The sequence below is a fragment of the Oryctolagus cuniculus genome, chromosome 18, assembly GCF_051225735.1.
Source record: "Oryctolagus cuniculus isolate XC-2025 breed Fujian yellow rabbit chromosome 18, ASM5122573v1, whole genome shotgun sequence".
NCBI lineage: Eukaryota > Metazoa > Chordata > Mammalia > Lagomorpha > Leporidae > Oryctolagus > Oryctolagus cuniculus.
In genome coordinates this window covers 22,917,642-22,935,539 of record NC_142884.1, presented here as the reverse complement: position 1 = coordinate 22,935,539, position 17,898 = coordinate 22,917,642, and the positions used below count along the sequence as shown (strand labels likewise).

The following is a 17,898-nucleotide window of genomic DNA, read 5'->3' as shown; positions in this document are numbered from 1 at the left end:
CCAGAAGCAATCCTGACACCCAGTGGATCACCAGCCCAGCCCACAACTCAGAGGTGGGTGGGCTGACATCTGTAGGCTTCGCGAATCATGGCCTTGCACCGGCACATGGGGCCCCTCCCTGCCGCGGCACTGCGGCTGGCTCTTGCTGTGCAGCCTGCACTTAAAGTACAATAACGTTTGAAGGCTTACGTGGTGCAGTGTCTTGTTTCTAATAAGGCAGACTTTGTCTTTATCTTATTAGAGAGTTATAGATCTGCGTTTAAAACATGCTGTGTGATGATAGGTGTAAAAGAAATTCTTCAAAAGATTTTTTAAAAAAGTTAAAAAGAGAAAGGTCATGAGATGGGGACCCCAGCTGCAGTCAGAGTGAAGGGCGGGGTGGGGGGAGGAGAGAATTAAGGGGAGAGCTTCCAGTGGATCAAAACAATTCCACCTACCTTAGGGTTCCAGACGGAAGCCTGGGGACACGGACAGCAATATGACCTCGTATGACCTCCGTATGCGGGTATGGTGAGAAGGCAGCCACTCCCAATCCAAGGAGAGAGCTCACGGGAAATCAACCCTGCCCGCAACTTGATATTGAGTTTCCAGTCTCCAAAGCTGTGAGAAAACAACTTTCTGTTAGTTAAGCCCTCCACTCTGGTATTTTGTTCTGTGTTCCCCCTACTCACTGACTGATGTAAACTGTAGCCATTTTTACACCTAATCCCACAGAAATAGATGGCTTTGGAGTTAAACGGCTGAATGTGTTAGGGAAAGAGAAGAGAGCGCCACCAAACCACCACCGTCCCACACAGGGTGACTGTGGAGCACCCAGAGCCCTGTCTCCCGGAGCAGGAACAGCAGAGCCTTCACGGTAATGGAAAGAAAACAGATTTAGCTAAACATTCCAGTCCGTCACAGAGCAGATAATAACAATAACAATAACAAGCCTCTCAGGAATGGGAGGGATCAAATACCTGCAGTGGCTACAATATGTTGTTGTGCCCAGATCCTTAGATCCCCAGAGACCCCCAGAGAGTCTATCACACTGAACTGCAAAAGCAAGGTTTATTCGGGAGTACAAGCCGCGACAGGGACCCCATCCAACCAGCCAGCCCAGCGGAGGCAGGAGTGAGGCCCCGTCTTTGGGAGAGTTTTTAAAGGAAAAATGGCTACATCAGCAGGAAAAAAGTTACATACAGCAGGGAAGCTCTGGGTGCAGGGAGTTGAGTTACAGGGGGGCTTACAGCACTGAAGCTCTGGGCGCAAGGAGTTACTTTGTTTAGTAATCTCTGCTGTGCTGTCCTTGGTCTACAGAGCTAGCTGTCCCTGGTAAGCTTTGATATCTCCGGAATGCCTGAATGCCTGCTTTTACAAGGACCCGGGTCTGCTATGGGAAATGGAGGCTGCTTTTTTTTTGTTTGTTTGTTTTAAAATGGAGTCATTTTGGCTCTTCAGTGTCAACTGGTATGTTCAGTTTTCCAACATAAATATTTGTGAAAATACAAGGTATGCAAAGAAACACGGGAGATATGAGTCACACACTGGGAAAAGAAGAGGAACAAAAGATACTGCCTGTGACAGTGACTGTAGTCCGATTCATCAGGGGAAACAATACTTCAAAGTAGTGATTACTAGTATGTTCACAGAGCTAAAAGTCACCATGGTTAAAATGTAAGGGAACAGGTATTGGCAGTGTTGCATCAAATAGAAATTATCAGCAGAGACAGAAACTTCAAAAAGGACAAAATGAAATTCTGGAGTTGAAAAGCACACTTAATGAAATAAAAAATTGACTACACGTTCTCAGTAGTAGACTTGAACTGGGAGAAGGAACAAGCAAATTTGAGGATAGATCAATTGAGATTATGAATGCCAAAGAACAAACAGTAAAGTTTATGAGGGAGATAAACAGAGCCTTGGAGACATGTGAGAGACCATACACACTGTCGAGGAGATGAACTTGAGAAGGTGAAGTTATCACGTTCCCTGCCTTTTGTCTCCATATCTCTATGGTAACTGGTGTCATGGTAACCGGCAGGTCCATCTGCCTGGCAGGCTGCCCGCCATCTGTTATGTAATGGTTTGGCTCTGGGCCACTACTGTCTATAAACCCACATAAGCAGCTGGGCGGCATGGCTAGATGTGGCTGTGCGGCTGTGTGTCGGTGTCTGTGTGTGTGTCTGGCTGCTGCTCTGGACACAAAGGTGGCTATCTCCTGTGGGCTCACCGCAGTTGGGGGCAAGTGGCTGTCCCTTGTGATTTTCTCACCACCACTGTGAGTAAAGGAGATACAAATGGACAAATGGCTCTGAGTTCTTCTCTGCCCTGTTGGAATCTGGATCTGCTTGTACTGGGTCCCAAGCCCCAGGCATACACACGTAATGATAGTACTGAGAAAGGAGAGATAAAAGAACAAGAATTTAAAAAAATTATGAAGGCTAAAAACTTTCCAAGCTGGCGCTGTGGTATAGCAGGTGAGGCCACTGCCTGGGGTGCCAGTATCCCATATGGGTACCAGTTCTAGTCCCAGCTGCTCCACTTCCAATCCAGTTCTCTGCTATGGCCTGGGAAAGCAGTGGAATATGGCCCAGGTCCTTGCACCTTTGTGGGGTACCCGGAGGAAGCTCCTGTCTCCTGGCTTTGGATCAGCGCAGCTCTGCCCATTGCAGCCATTTGGGGAGTGAACCAGCGGATGGAAGACCTCTCTGCCTCTCTGTAAATCTGCCTTTCAAATAAATAAATAAATCTTAAAAAAAATCTTTCCAAATATGTTGAAAACCAATACATACAGAAAGCTCAATGAAATCCATGCAGGATTAAGTTCAAAGGGATCCACAGAGGCATCATAGTTTAAAAAAAAAAAAGCCAAAAATCAAAGACATGAGCACATTTGGAAAGTAAGAGAAGAATGATGCATTTACCAGGAAAACTGCCCTAAGATCTACAGCTGACATCTCAACAGACGCAATGCAGGTCACGAAACGTTTAGGATAATGTATTCAAAATGCTCAAAGCACGAAAGAACCCATCAACCAAGCAGTAGTCCTAACTGTATATACCTTATGCTACATCTATAATGCAGTAAAGCTTTATTTCAGCAATAAAGGCAGCAGTGGGCATTTAGCTTGGCAGTGGGATTTAGCCCATGCCCATGTTCCATGTCTGAGTACTTGAATTTGACTCCCAGTTTCAGCTCCAGACTCCAGGTTCCTGCAAATACAGATCCTGCAAATCAGTAGTGATGGCTCAAGTACTTGGATCGCTGCCACCCACAGGGAAGACCTGGATTGAGTTCCCGGCTCCTGGCTTCAGCCCCAGCCTAGCCTCGGCTATTGCGGACTTCTGGAGAGTGAACCAGTGAGAGAAGTGTTTCTCTCTCTCCCTCTCCCTCTCCCTCTCCCTCTCCCTCTCTCCCTCTCTCCCTCTCTCCTTCCCCTTTTCATTCCCTCCCTCTCTCTTTCCCCACCTCTGAAATAAATTAAGTTAAAGACCTGCCACGTTTTTAAAAAACAAAACAAAACAAAACAAAACCGAGATGAGTTGTTGAAAGCAGACCTGCCTTACGAGAAACACTAGCAGTAATTCTTCAGGCTGAAACCACGCGACTCCAGGCTGTATTCAAATCCCCACGGAAAGACAAAGAGCGCAGGAAAGATAGAGAGATCCTACCCACTGGTTTACTTCCCAAATGCTCAGAACAGACAGAGCTGGGCCAGGCCAACAATGGGCGCCCAGAAATCAATCCAGGCCTCCCCCATGGGTGCCAGGGTCCCAAGAACTTGAGCCATCACCTGCTGCCTCCCAGGGTGCACATAAGCAGGAAGCTGGAATAGGAGTGGAGCAAGGATTTGAACCCAGGCACTTCCATATGGGATGCGAGTTTGCTATTAAGAGTCTCAAGCAGCATCTTAATAGCAATGCCAAACACATGGCCCTGGATTTTGGTAAGAGTGCTAAGACTGTTCAATGGGGAAAAATCTTTTCAACAAATAGTTCTGGGACAACTAACAGTCACAGGAAAAAGAATGAAGTTTGACTCATATCTGCACCATTTATAAAAATTCATTCAAAGTAGATCAATGATCTAAATGTGAGAGTTAAAACTGTAAAACTCGTAGAAGAAAATGTAAGAGTAAACCTTCATGACTTTGGAGTGGGCAAAATATTCTCAGGTGTGATAACAAAGCACAAATAAAAGAAAAAATAGACAGACTGTATCAGAATGAAAAACTTTCTAACTTCAAAGGCTATCATAAAGAAATTGAAAGGTGGGGCTGGCATTGTGGCACAGTGGGTGTGATGCAGGCATCCCATATGGACACCAGTTCGAGTCCTGGCTGCTTCACTTCTGATCCAGCTCCCTGTTAATGGCCTGGGAAAAGCAGAAGAGGATGGACCAAGTGTTTGGGCCCCTGATACCCATATGGGAGACCCTGATGGAGTTCCTCTCTTCTGGCTTTGGCCTGGCCCAGCCCTGGCTGTCGTGGGCATTTGGAGAGTGAACCAGTAGATGGAAGATCTGTCTCCCTCTCTTGGTCACTGTGCCTTTCAAATAAATAAGCAAACCCTTTTTAAATAGACAAAAGATTTGAATCAGTATTTCTCCAAAGACATACAAATGGCCAATTTGCACATGAAAAGATGTTGGGCAGCATTAATCATCAGGGAAATTCAAATAAAAACCAGAATGATATACTATTTCACCCTCACTATGATGGCTAGAATCAAAAGCCAAATAGGGACCACATTGTAGCTTAGTGGGTTAAACTGTTGCCTGCAATGCTGGCATTCCATAAGGGTACCAGTTTGAGTCCCAGTTGCTCCTCCTCCAATCCAGCTCCCTGCTAATGTGCCTTGGAAGGCAGCAGATGGTGACCCTAGTCCTCGGCCCCTGACACCCCATGAGAGACCCAGATGAATCTCTTGGCTCTTGGTGTCAACCTGGCCCATCCCTGGTTGTTGTGGCCATTTGGGGAGTGAACCAACAGAAGCTCTGTCTTTCCTTCTCTCTCTGTAACTCTGCCTTTCAGATAAATAAATATTTTTTAAAAGCCAAATAATAGCAAGTGTTGGTGAGAACATGCAGAAATTAGAACCTTCAGCATTGTTGGTGGGAATGCGAAATGGTGCAGCAACTTAGGAAAGCAGTCTTTTAGTTCCTCAAACTCTTAAATACAAAGCTACCATACGTCCCAGCAATTGGCTCAAGGCACATCCCCAAGAGAACTGAAAGTCTATCCACATCAAAACTCACACCTGAGTGTGGCGTTATTCAGAAGGGCCAAAAAGTGGAAAGAACCCACTTGCCCATCAGCTGATGAATGGATAAACAAACGTGGTGTATGCAAGTAACGGAATATTATTTGGTCATAAAAACATGCATGCTAAACATGGATGAACTTTGAAAGCATTATGCTAAGTGTTACATGATTCCATTCATGTGAATTGTCCACATAAGCAAAGTCATAGAAGCAGAAAGTAGATTGGGACTGCCTGGGGCTTGGGAATTGGAGAGGAGCAGCTGGTAACTGAATATTAAATCTCTAAATATAAAATTAAAATATATAAAATATAAATATATAAATATAGCCTAAATATTTCATATAAATATATAAAATATAATAAAAACATAAATCTCTAAATATAGAAATCTCTAAATCTTGCCCTGGTGATGGTTTTATATATGCATGACTCTGATACAAACCACCAAATTGTATTCTTTAAGTGTGGAAGTGATATTGTTATAGGAACGATACCACAAAGCTATAAAAAGGAAAACAAAAAATTTAACAATAAAAATGGGGCACAAATACAGATCTAAAATATTAAAAGAACAGCAAAGGACAAACGAACCTTTCCAGGAAGAAAACTGCAGATCCAAATGGTCTTACTGGTGCGTTCTATCAAATATAAAAGACAGACATTGCATCAGTGTGACGCATACTCTTTGAGGTCATGGAGAAGGTAATTTTTCCTAACTCATTCTAGGTGACCACCAAAATCCTAATGCCAAGAAAAGAATACAACTACCAGAAATAAAAGGTGAATTTAGCAAGGTACCAGCATAAATACATCTACATATATATTTGTGATATATATATGTGTGTATACACACACACATGCACAAAAGTATTGTATACACGTGTACTAAAAATATATCCATGCATGAGAGAGCTTCAAAAAGTCCATCATCCGAGTCCCTGGCTTCACATCCTGGCTCCACGTTTGAGCCCAACTTCCTGTTGATGCACATCTTGGGAGGCAGCAGGGACTTGGGTCCCTGTCACCCACATGGGAAACCTGATTGAATTCTGGGCTTCTGGCTTGGCCTGGTCCAACTCTGGCTGCCATGAGCATTTGGAGAGTGAACCAGCAGAGAGAGGATGTCTGCCAGGGGCCGGGGCAGTGGCACAGAAGGTTAAAGCCCTGGCCTGAAGTGCTGGCATTGCATACGGGTGCTGGTTCTAGTCCTAGCTGTTTCTCTTCTGATCTAGCTCTCTGCTATGGCCTGGGAAAACAGTAGAAGATGGCCCAAGTCCTTGGGCTCCTGCACCCATGTGGGAGACCTGGAAGAAGCTCCTGGCTCCTGGCTTCGGATTGGCGCAGCTCCGGCCATTGTGGCCACCTAGGGAGTGAATCAGTGGATGGAAAATCTCTGTCTCTACCTCTCCCTGTAACTCTGTCTTTCAAAATAAATAAAATATATAATAAAATAAATTCAAAATAAATAAAATAAGATAAATCTTGAAAAAAAAAGATGTCTGTCTCACCTTGTCTCCTTTTCAAACAAAAACTTTTTAAAAGGATGAAAAGTTCACAAAAAATGTGTATTCTGAACAAAACATATATGGATTTCAAAAAATTTTTGTTCCAAATTCAACTTATTTTAATTTTTCTGTGAATTTTTGAAGTGCCCTCATACATACACACACATATATATGTGCTTTCTGTATATTACCAATGACCTACTCAACAATAAAATTTAAAACCACTTAAAGAACATTTCCAAATCCCATAAAATATGAGAGGATAAACTAGCACAAAGTTGACCAAGACTCCACACAGAAAATCATAAAAGCAAGAGCGAACTTCCTCCCTTAAGGGCCGGATAATAAATAACACAGGCCTTGGAGGTCGCACTGCACTGATCTCTCAACATATTCTTTGGATTCCTGTTGGTTTTTTTAAACTTTCTTTACAACCCTTTCAACATACTAATCTCCTTCTTCATTTATTGACCTTACAAAATCAGGCTAAGTTCCAAATGGCTCATGGGTTACATAATTTGCTATTACTGCAAAGTGTCGCTGAGAGAAAACGTAAAAGACCCAGCTGTAAGGAGATGCGTGAGATACACCCCATGTGGTGCGCGGAAGAGGCTAATATTGGCAAAACATCAATTTGGGCCAGGACACTAAAATCCAGCCAACAAAAATTGTCACCAGAGACATCGGTGCCCTTGGTGACACCAGGGTTTTAAGCCAGGTGGATCCTGCACCCCGCGGATGTGCCATCTCCTGTCGTTACACAGGTGACAGGTGGTTGGCTGTATGGGTCAGCTTGAAGAGAAACAGCCTGTGGGATGGGCTGACGACTGGTATCCAGTTGTGGCCGAGCCAAACACGGCCTCCCAGCAGGCAGTGCCTGTGCCCACTACAGGGGTGCCTGGTGCACAGTATCCCGAAGACCATAGAAAGCATCAATTCACGACGCGTCCATGACACAGGGAGACACCGTGGCTCAAACGGTTATATTCAGGAGCTCTGGAGTCTGAGCGCCTGGGACAAGAAGTCCTTTTAGGGCCACTACCAGCTGTCAGGCCGGGGAGAAGGGTTCTAAGGCTCACACGCCTTTTTAAAAAGCAAACTTGCAGCGAGCAGTGGAGAGGACCCGCCTGCCAGCCCGGGATGTGGTCAGCAGCCCCTCTCCCCTGCCCCACCCCCTTCCCGGTAGTCCAGCTCGTATCCCCGGGAGAATCAAGGTTGCTCCCGACTCTCTGCCTTCGGGTAGGGTCTTCGTGACAAGGGCTGGCGGACTCACAGGCAGAGGTGGCAGACGCTCCTGCCCCCGGGGGCCGGTGCTGGGCGAGCCCCTGCAGACCTGGTCGGTCGCCACCTACGGCGGGGGCCCGCTCGGTGCCAAACGCCCGCCACCGCGCTCCAGGTCCCCCTGACTGGCCATGCCCACCCGGCAGCTGCTGCACCGCTCCCTGGCCTGTCTTCCACCGGGGTTTCTGTCTCGCTGCTTAGCTTATGCGATCCAGGAGGCTCCAAGCTCCTCAGTGTTGGGCAGGACTCTCAGATGGAGCCAGCACTGGGCACTGGGAACTCCAAGAGGCTCGGCCATTTCAGACAGCTAAGATCTGTCATCCAGGGTGCAACCTGACCCTCCTCCATCACCACCCCGGCGAGAAAGAAGTTCCCCCCATGAGCTCCGTTCCATCCAGAGTACCTAGATGCCGGCCCAAAGAAGACTGAGCGAGCCCTGGGGAGGAGGAAGGGACAGCCGAAGATGGAGGACGGCCAAATAGTGACCCAAGTGTAGAAGCGCCCATCACATGCAGGCAATGGAGTGTGCCATCAGCATCGTCCAGGGAAGCAACCCGATGCTTTTTCCTTGCTCTGGGGGCCTGGGCCTCTGCAGGAAACCTGCATTCCTTCCAACCACCCAGGAGCCACGGGGAGTAAGAAGGCGAAGTTGTCCCCTGTGAGCTCAGGCGTCAGAAGTCGTGCCTTCCCCAGCTCATGGAGCCGGCCCTGCTGGGGGGCTCCTGTCTCTTGTTGTTGTGTTTTTTTTTTTTTTTTTTTTTGGACAGGCAGAGTTAGATAGTGAGAGAGAGAGAGAGAGAGAGAGAGAGAGAGAGAGAGAGAGAAAGGTCTTCCTTCCGTTGGTTCACCCCCAAAGTGGCTGCTATGGCAGGCGCGCTGCGCTGATCCAAAGCCAGGAGCCAGGTGCTTCTCCTGGTCTCCCATGGGGTGCAGGGCCCAAGCACTTGGGCCATCCTCCATTGCACTCCTGGGCCACAGCAGAGAACTGGACTGGAAGAGGAGCAACCAGGACAGAATCCAGTGCCCCAACTGGTACTAGAACCCAGGGTGCCGGTGCCACAGGCGGAGGATTAGCCTAGTGAGCCGCGGCACCAGCCGGCTCCTGCCTCTTTAGGAGAGTGGTGCAGGGACTTTGGGATCCAGCCACAATGGGTTCGGAAAGTTTAGCCAAGGAAAAGTTCCTGAAGGCCATTGGCCTGGTTCTCCAACCCCACTGAAGACAGAGGAGAGGAAGGGAGGAAGGCTACAGATGTGCTGTCAAACAAAATCTCCACCCACTCCTGCCAGATGCGGGCTCTGTTAACAAAATTCCTCTGCCCTTGTACCAACCCCACGCCATATGCTGATCCTGAAATGATGGGATGAGACACTCAATCCTTATTTTTTTTTTCTTTTTGTTGTTCTGGCCATTTCTTTCTTGAAGTTCAGTATTTTTTTTTAAGAATTCCACTTTCAAGTGGAAATAGAGCCCATTTCAATTCTGGTCTTTTCGCTACAAGTCTTTACTCTGATCTTCAAAGTATCTTACTGTCGGGAGAAATTAAAACTCGGATGTGTTCTGATGGACAACCGAAGACCAGAGGAGAAAGCAGCTGTTTCCGTTTCCTCCAAGTCTACCACCAGCAGAACTGAGTCCTCCACCCCTATGGATATGGAGTCCCTCTCTTTTCCTTACAGATTCCTTGAGTCGCTGCCACAAATTCCCGTCTTCACCAGTGAGCTCAGCACGGCCTCTGTGGTCACTGTCACCAGTGCAGCCAGACTCTGTGGACTCGGCCAAGTGTGATTTGGTAAGCCACATGGAAGCCAATCCCCACTCACAGGCACCCACCTTCGGTTGTCCACGGTGACCCCCTGTGAGCTTCCCCCATTCGCCAGGGCCAGGCCAGCTGGAGCAGACACCCCCTACCAAGGCCACCAGTCTACCTGGTTTTATGCTCAGCAGCCCCAGCCAATTTTTAAAATATATTTTAAAAGATTTATTCATTTGAAAGTTGAAGTTACACTAAGAAAGGGAGAGACAAAGCGAATGAGTGAGCTTCCATCCCCTGGTTCATTCCCCAGATGGCTGCAATGGCCCTAAGGCTGGGCCATACTGAGGCCAGGAGCCAGGAGCTTCTTCTAGGTCTCCCACATGGGTGGCAGGGGCCGAAGCTCCTGGGCCCTCTTCTGTTGCTTTTCCCAAGTACATCAGCAGGGAGCTGGACGGGAAGTGGAGTAACGGGGACTCCGCCGTTGTCCATGTGGGATGCTGGCATCGTCGTCCCAGGAGGCAGCTTTATGCGCTACACCACAACAGCAGCCCCTTCGTAGTCTTTAACTCCTTATCCTCTTTGGGCCTACACTAGTACGTTATTGTTTTCAACAATCAGGAATGCAAGTGGCTTCTTGGTACCCCACTACCTTTCCCCAAACCTCTCCCGTCCATCCCAGAAAATCCTTGGAAGGTGGCTTCTACTTCACCCTCAGGCATGACCTCTCTGAAGGCGTCTGCTCTGAGCCTGGAACTTCTGACCTGGAACACGTGCGGCCTCCTCTCAGCCGGTCCTCAGAATAAATGCACAGATCCCACGTCTGTTAGATACAGCGAGGCGTAATTGGTGGTGGCCATATTGGTCCTGTGGTTGTTTGCGGAGAAGCTACTCTTCCCCTCCCTCGTCCTTCTGTGTCTGCCTGCAGGACGATGAGCCCCCCTCGTGCCAGCACCTGAAAGGGTAGGCACGTGTCGGATGGAATGTCAGGGGCTGTGGCCAGGCCCCTTATTGTAGATAAGGGAAAACCAGGAAGCTTAGACTAAATCAAAAACAAAAATTAAAGAAAGAAAACTCATCGTGGAAGAAAAGAGACAGAAAGTCAGGTCACTTGCCCCCAACCATTCAGCTTTTCCCATGAAAAGGTCGTGCTGTGCTGCTAAGGGCTCAGCCTGGTACTGCCGGATTTTAAAAGTGAACCAGGAGGTCGCGGGCTGTTCAAAGATGGGTGCATCCCGGCCACCACACCGTTTTGTGACAAGAAGAAAGCAGGGGTTCCAGCCTCGGCCGCATCAGCCCCTAATACATCTGCCCCGAGTCGTGGGTGACTTCCGCCAAAGCCAATTTTAAAACCTCCCTTTGAACCAGGAACCACCCCTCGGCTGAAATCCTGGGGTCCTGATGGACAGCAACAGAGAGCTACTCCGCCCGGTGTCCTGTTTTCTGGCCCACCTGCCAGGGGTTCCACCTTCGCCTTCACTCGAGTAGGCAGCCGCTCTTCAGACTGCAAAGTCAGGGTTGGCTTTGACTCTGATGAAACCATTGTGGATAAGCCACACCCATTTCCCAGTAGGCTGGCTTCGCACCTCCCCCTAAGAGCTTTTCCAGTTCGTTCCCTTTGGGTAACCTGGCAGGCTCCGCACAGTGCCCGTACCCAGTGACAGCTTAAATGGTTCTGCGATGACTCAAAGGGGAAACCATGAGCTGGAACAGAGGAGCTGACAAAGGTGAGAAGCTGACAGAAAATGGAAGTAGGTGACTGAAACAGGACCAGAACCATCCTGGCCACTTGGTCTAAATAAACAGATTTGACTGGCTTTGCCAAAATACAGTAAATTTAGTTTTTTTTTAATTTGACAGAGTTAGACAGTGAGAGAGAGAGAGACAGAGAGAAAGGTCTTCCTTTTTCCATTGGTTCACCCCCAAAATGGCCGCTATGGCCGGTGCTGCGCTGATCCGAAGCCTGGAGCCAGGTGCTTCCTCCTGGTCTCCCATGCAGGGGAAGGTGCCAAGCACTTGGGCCATCCTCCACTGCCTTCCTGGGCCACAGCAGAGAGCTGGACTGGAAGAGGGGCAACCAAGACTAGAACCCAGGAACCACATGGGATGTCGGCGCCACAGGCAGAGGATTAGCCAAGTGAGCCACAGCGCCGGCCCCAGTATATTCAGTTTCTAGTGAAACTCCAGATAACATGCAGAACACCGCTCAGGCACTCATTTATCCATTAGCCAACTTACTGAATACTAAGGATGCGCTTGGGACAATTTTAAATGCAGCATTGTGCCTTACATCCTAGTTGGAGGGGAGAGCACAGGCAAGTAACATAATCAAGAAGTAGATCATTTCATAGATCAGCAGTAACCAGTGCCATAGAGAACAAAGCAACTCATGGGGAATTGAATTTGGGGATAGGGAGAAGCATGGGTTTCAGGTTTCATACTGAATGGACAGGGCAAGCCTCACTAAGATGAGATTTAAGTGAAGTCTAGAAGGCAGCAGTTGAGTGAGCCACAGAGTTATTCAGTGGAAGGGCAATCCAGTCACGGCAAAGGCCCGAGGAGGGCCGCTTGGTGCCCTCAGGGAATGGTCCTTGAAGCCAATGGGGATGGAACGGAGTCAAGGAGAGGAGGAGCGCTCAGAGAGAGGACAGAGCAGAGGTTGTGCAGGCTTTGAAGGAAGCCAGGAGAAAGCTGCCCCCTCCTGAGAGACGGGGATGAGCGATGGGTAGCTGGGGGCGAGCCCTGAAGCGAGGAGAGCCATCAGGAGGCTGAGGCCATGGTCCAGAGGAGGGATCGTGGCGGACTCGGTGAGAGTGATGGGGACCCTCTCTGGCTGCTACAGTTTGACTGTGTCCTCCAGATTTCATGCATTGGACACACAGTCCCCTAAGTCATGTGTTCATGGTGTCTGACAGGTGCGTCATGGAGAGGTGCGTGGGCCATGAGATTCTGCCTTCTTGAACGTCTTAATTCGCTCGTGGACTGAGGGAGCCAGGGACTGAGAGAGCCGTGGGCTCTCCAGGGAGGGACTTTGCAATAACAGCAAACTCTCTCTCTGACTTGCTCTATCTCGCCACGTGATGCCTGCCACCATGACACAGGGAAAAGGTCAGGTGGTGAGCAGTCGCCAGTGCACACTCTGGGCCTGCCCAGCCTCCAGACCCGGGAGCCAGACCAACCTCTGTTCTTCATAAATGGCCCAGTCTGTGGTGCCCAGCCAGAGCAACAGAATCCCTGAAGTGACCACAGTTACTAAGCACAGAATCGGGTGGATAAATAGTGTTCCTCGTCCTCAGTGAGAAAAAATTCAGGTGCACTTCCTGCCTCTCAGAGGTAGCCTGTGTTCAAGCCCCAGTTTGCACGGGGTCTTTACTGGTGCTCCCACCACCCCTGTCTCCCATACCACAGATGGCCCAAGTGCTTGGGCCCCAGCACTCACATTAGAGACCCATATGGAGTTCTAGGCTCCTGGCTTCAGCCAGACCCAGCCTTGGCCACTGGGCCATTTGGGGAGTGAATCAGTAGATGGAAGATTCTCTCTCTCTCTCTCTCTTTCTTTCTCTCTTTCTCTCTTTCTCTAACTCTGCCTTTCAAATAAATAAATATTTAAAAAACAAATAGAATTAGATCACTCATCAATCCATCAGAGGACAAGGGCCCACTTGCTGGCTGCAGTCCAGGGTTGATTTCCCCCAATATGCTGCAGGATCACAGTTACTGGAACTCTCGCCTGTGGTGAATGAGATGAGCTACATATGTATGGGGGTAATGCCGGCATCAACAAAGGCTCTTGAACTTGAAAAATACATGAGCAATGGCAACTTTAAGGACTGTATAATTGGTTAGTTTTCTGTAACCTCCATAGAATAGCTAAAGAAAACAAATGGTCAGACTTTAAAATAAATGAACTCTGAGAATGTTAGCAAAGCCAGAAAGCTCCCTTGTTTAAGGTATTCTCACCCTGCAGCAAGAGAGCAGGCTTCGCTGAAAACTAATGACAAGGTGCAGTTATAATGCAGTAGAGCTTCTGCACTCCTATTCTGCATTCAATTCACGGCCCTGGCAGGTCTGTCACACTGAAGTCAGCGCCTGATACGGAACGAGTTGCACCTTGAGATCTGGGATGTATTTCAATGGATGCATTTGAAAATACTTGAGGGGCTGGCGCTGTGACGTAGCGGGTTAAGCTGCCAACCTGCAGTGCTGGCATCCCATATGGCCGCTGGTTCGAGTCCCGGCTGCTCCACTTCTGATCCAGCTCTCTGCTATGGCCTGGGAAAGCAGTAGAAGATGGCCCAAGTCCTTGGGGCCCTGCACCCACGTGGGATACCCGGAAGAAGATCCTGGCTCCTGCCTTCAGACCGTCACAGCTCCGGCCATTGTGGCCAACTGGGAAGTGAACCAGTGGATGGAAGACCTCTCTCTCTCTCTCTCTCTCTGCCTCTCCTTCTCTATGTAACTCTGACTTTCAAATAAATAAATAATTCTAAAAAAAGAAAAGAAAATATTTGCACTCCATGATACTGGGCTAACAGATGTGGTCGCCACCTCCTTTTGGGAGGACAGGGGCCTCCCTTTATCTGGAGACCATCTAGAAGCCTCACCTAAGACAGAGGCTTCCCAAGATACTGAGGGTTCTTTCTGAGGACAGCTCATGCCTGCCTTACGAAGCAGAGTGGGAGAGTGTGGAAAACGGGAAGAATGTGTAGGTGAAAGAGGAGAGGAGGGAGGGAGAGAGAGGGAGAGAGAGAGAGAAGTGGGAGGGAGGCAGGAAGGGCAGGAGGGGGCGGGGAAGAGAGGGGAATGCTAGCTGCCAAGCACTGAGCAGTATAATTGGCACCACCACTGCCGGACATCCGGGTACAACAACGTGGGGACCCGGCTGCTTACCGTGGCCTGATCAGGCTGAGCATCTTCATTTCCCCTTCGAATTTCCCCGTCACTCTCTGCAAAGTGCTATAAAGGAGCACGGCCCAGGTGACCCAATCTTGCTGATGCCTTCATCTCTATTAGTTTGTGCAGAGATGTTTTCCTCGACAGGAAAAGGACCGAAGCTGCCTCTCCCTGCGTCACTTTATGTCACGGTGTCATTTATTCTCCAATTCAGTGAGGACAGATCCGTGCAGGAACCATCACCGGTGCCAAACTGAAGATACAGCCAACGCAGGAGGGACCTGAGGTGCACCAGGAAGTCAGCTGGGAGATCATGAGTCATGTTTACACGTTCCCCAGATGTCCTGGGTGCTGGCATTACGCAGGTCTGTGAAGTTCCGCGGGTGAGAGTAACAGCACAGAGGACATTCCCGTTCCCCTCAGCACCTGTGAGTTTACCTTCAGCTTCAGATGAGCACAGTATCTTATACACAACAGGCTCCTACCTCCAGTGGCTGGATCTCTGAAAAAAGACTAAAATCCATTCAAATGCAATAATAAAAAATGTAGTGTCATCATTCAAACAGAAAAGGACTCATATTAAAAATACAAGGCGGGGCCGGCACTGTGGTGCAGTGGGCTAAGCCGCAGCCTGCAGGGCCAGCATCCCATATGGGTGCCAGTTCTAGACCTAGCTGCTCCACTTCTGATCCAGCTCCCTACTGATGTGCCTGGGAAAACACCAGAAGATGGCCCAAGTCCTTGGGCCCCGCACCCATGCGGGAGACGTGGAAGAAGATCCTGGCTCCTGGCTTCGGATCAGTTTAGCTCCAGTTGTTGTGGCCATTTGAGGAGTGAACCAGCGGATGGAAGATCTCTCTCTCTCTCCCTCTCTCTCTCTCTTTCTCTCTGCCTCTCTGTAACTCTTTCAAATAAGTAAATCTTTTTTTTTTTAAATATTCCTTCTTGCATGAAGAAGTCTATATTAAATCCTTCAACTGATTGGATATGGCCCACCCCAAATCATAAAGGTTAATGTGCTTTACTCAAAGACCACTGATTTCAACGTTAATCTTATCCAAAAAATGCCTTTGCAGAAGCAGCCAGAATATTTTCTGGCCAATTACAAAATCAACATGAAGGGAGCAGGCAGCAAGCCCTCTCCCTGTAGTTTCCAGGTTAACGGAGTTCAGAGGGAGATGAGCAGTCTACATGTGCACAGCCGCTGTACCTGGGAAAGCCTGCAGAACACAGCGGATGGACACGCGTGGAGAGCTGGGAATCAATTCCAAGGCCGAAGCCTGCTGCTACCATCAAGCAGAATCCTATTCCGTCCTCAAATGTTATTGAGCTGACAACAGGAGACAGTGTGATGTGGGCTTAATAAAAGCTGGGTTGGAAGGCAAAGTGAATCTTACATTTGCCTGAATTCAGCTTTACTGCTACATAAACAAAAAGAACTACGCCGTAAAAGCTCCAGGCAGTTCAGAGAAATGTTACTGGAAAAGTAATCAAGAAGAGTAACAAAACTGTAATGCATGGTAGGACAGAAAGATACATGTCTTTTAAATTTAGGTAATAGTTGTTTAATTAGCCTGATTGTATTTATTTTCTTTTTCAAGGAAATTATTTTTAATATTTTTCATTTATTCATTTGAGAGGTAGAGTTACAAAGGGGGGGGGGAGACAGAGAGAGGGCTTCCATCTGCTGGTTCACTCCCCAGATGGCTGCAATGGCTGGAGCTGAACTGATCCAAAGCCAGGAGCCAGGAGCTTCTTCCAGGTCTCCCACACGGGTGCAGGAGCCCAAGGAGTTGGGCCATCTTCTACTGCTTTCCCAGACCATAGCAGGAAGCGGTATAGGAAGTGGAGCAGCCAGGATTCAAACAGGTGTCCATATGAGATGCCAGCACCAGCCCCTCAAGAAAAATCTTAAGACCACACAACAATATAGCTTATAATTTTATTTTATTTTTTAAAGATTTATTTATTTACTTGAAAGAATTACACAGAGAGCAAAGGAGAGGCAGAGAGAGAGAGAGAGAGAGAGAAAGGTCTTCCATCAGCTGGTTCACTCCCCAGTTGGCCACAATGGCCGGAGCCGCGCTGATCTGAAGCCAGGAGCCAGGAGCTTCTTCCAGGTCTCCCACGTGGGTGCAGGGGCCAAGCACTTGGGCCATCTTCCTCTGCTTTCCCAGGCCATAGCAGTGAGCTGGATCGGAAGTGGAGCAGCCGGGACTAGAACCGGAGCCCATATGGGATGTCGGCACTTCAGGCCAGGGCGTTAATCCGCTACGCCAAAGCGTCGGCCCCTAGCCTATAATTTTAATATCTAACAAAAATTAAATCGTTTTATCAGAGGGCGGCTACATTTCCCTCACATGTTTAGTCTAGCATTAGCAATACCAGGTTACTTTACGCCTATTAATATTTTATTGAATAATATAAGTTATTTTGAATAGCTACCATATTTTCACGTTAACGTCAGGAAACATTTTAGTACCTACTACAGGTTTTTTTGTCATCTCCCAGCTCCTGGTTCTGCGGCCAGCGCGCTCCTGCGCCTGCGCACTCCCAGTCCCAAGGGCGCCAGGTGGGCAGTCCTTGCGCTGCCATTTTACGCCTCTGGACTACATTTCCCAAAGGCCACTGAGGCCAGGCCAATTTAGCTTGGACTACATTTCCCAGAGGCCACCGGGGACAACCAGGACCCCGGATCCCACTGCCAGTTTTTCGTTACCGTAGCCCAGCCAGCAGCGAGCTTAGGCTAAGGCAGTGCGTGTTCTCTGGGGAAGGGCTTTGCAGACTCCGACCAACCCCACGGGGTAACCAGGGCTTGAGTGAAGACGACAACAATAATGGGAGGAACTGGGGGACCTCTGCGGACGTGGGCCGGCGCGGGACCTGGACCCTAACAGGCGGCGAGCGCGAGGGCAGGGAGGCTCCGTGGGCTCTGGCGGGGTCTCAGGCGCGGGGGTCGTTGCGTGCGCTCGTGCGCGTGCCCGCGAGGACTGGGTGCCCCTGCGTCCGTTAGCTGTGGAGGTGCCGCCGTGACCTAGGCCTCGGCTCGGCTTCTAGCCGCCGCGCGGGTCCGCACCGGGCAGTGGGCCCGCGCCAGGGCGGTTACCAAGCCCTCGAGTGATGTTCTCCCGCAGGAGACGCAGAACTACGATTGCACGAGTTCTCTGTCGTGTGTGTGTGTGTTTATCCAGTCACTCCTGTATTTGAGAGAGCGAGGGAGA

At 48.9% G+C, this 17,898-nt stretch overlaps 1 protein-coding gene and 1 long non-coding RNA gene across 2 annotated transcripts in view; one reads left to right on the top strand and one right to left on the bottom strand.

The window, feature by feature from the left end:
* Positions 1-15,084, top strand: part of LOC149120855 (protein Aster-A-like) — a 426,501-nt gene extending 411,417 nt beyond the window's left edge. The window contains exons 15-16 of the mRNA XM_089319545.1: positions 9,711-9,823; positions 14,892-15,084. Of these exons, the coding sequence (XP_089175671.1) occupies positions 9,711-9,819 (109 nt within the window). The 3' untranslated portion in view covers positions 9,820-9,823; positions 14,892-15,084. The remainder of the gene's footprint in view (positions 1-9,710; positions 9,824-14,891) is intronic.
* Positions 15,085-16,607: 1,523 nt separating this feature from the next.
* Positions 16,608-17,247, bottom strand: LOC149120854 (uncharacterized). The gene is made up of 2 exons (XR_016224935.1): positions 17,160-17,247; positions 16,608-16,973 (listed from the first exon to the last, which is right to left on the bottom strand). It is a non-coding gene; the product is annotated as an uncharacterized LOC149120854 (long non-coding RNA).
* Between the last annotated feature and the right edge of the window lie 651 nt (positions 17,248-17,898).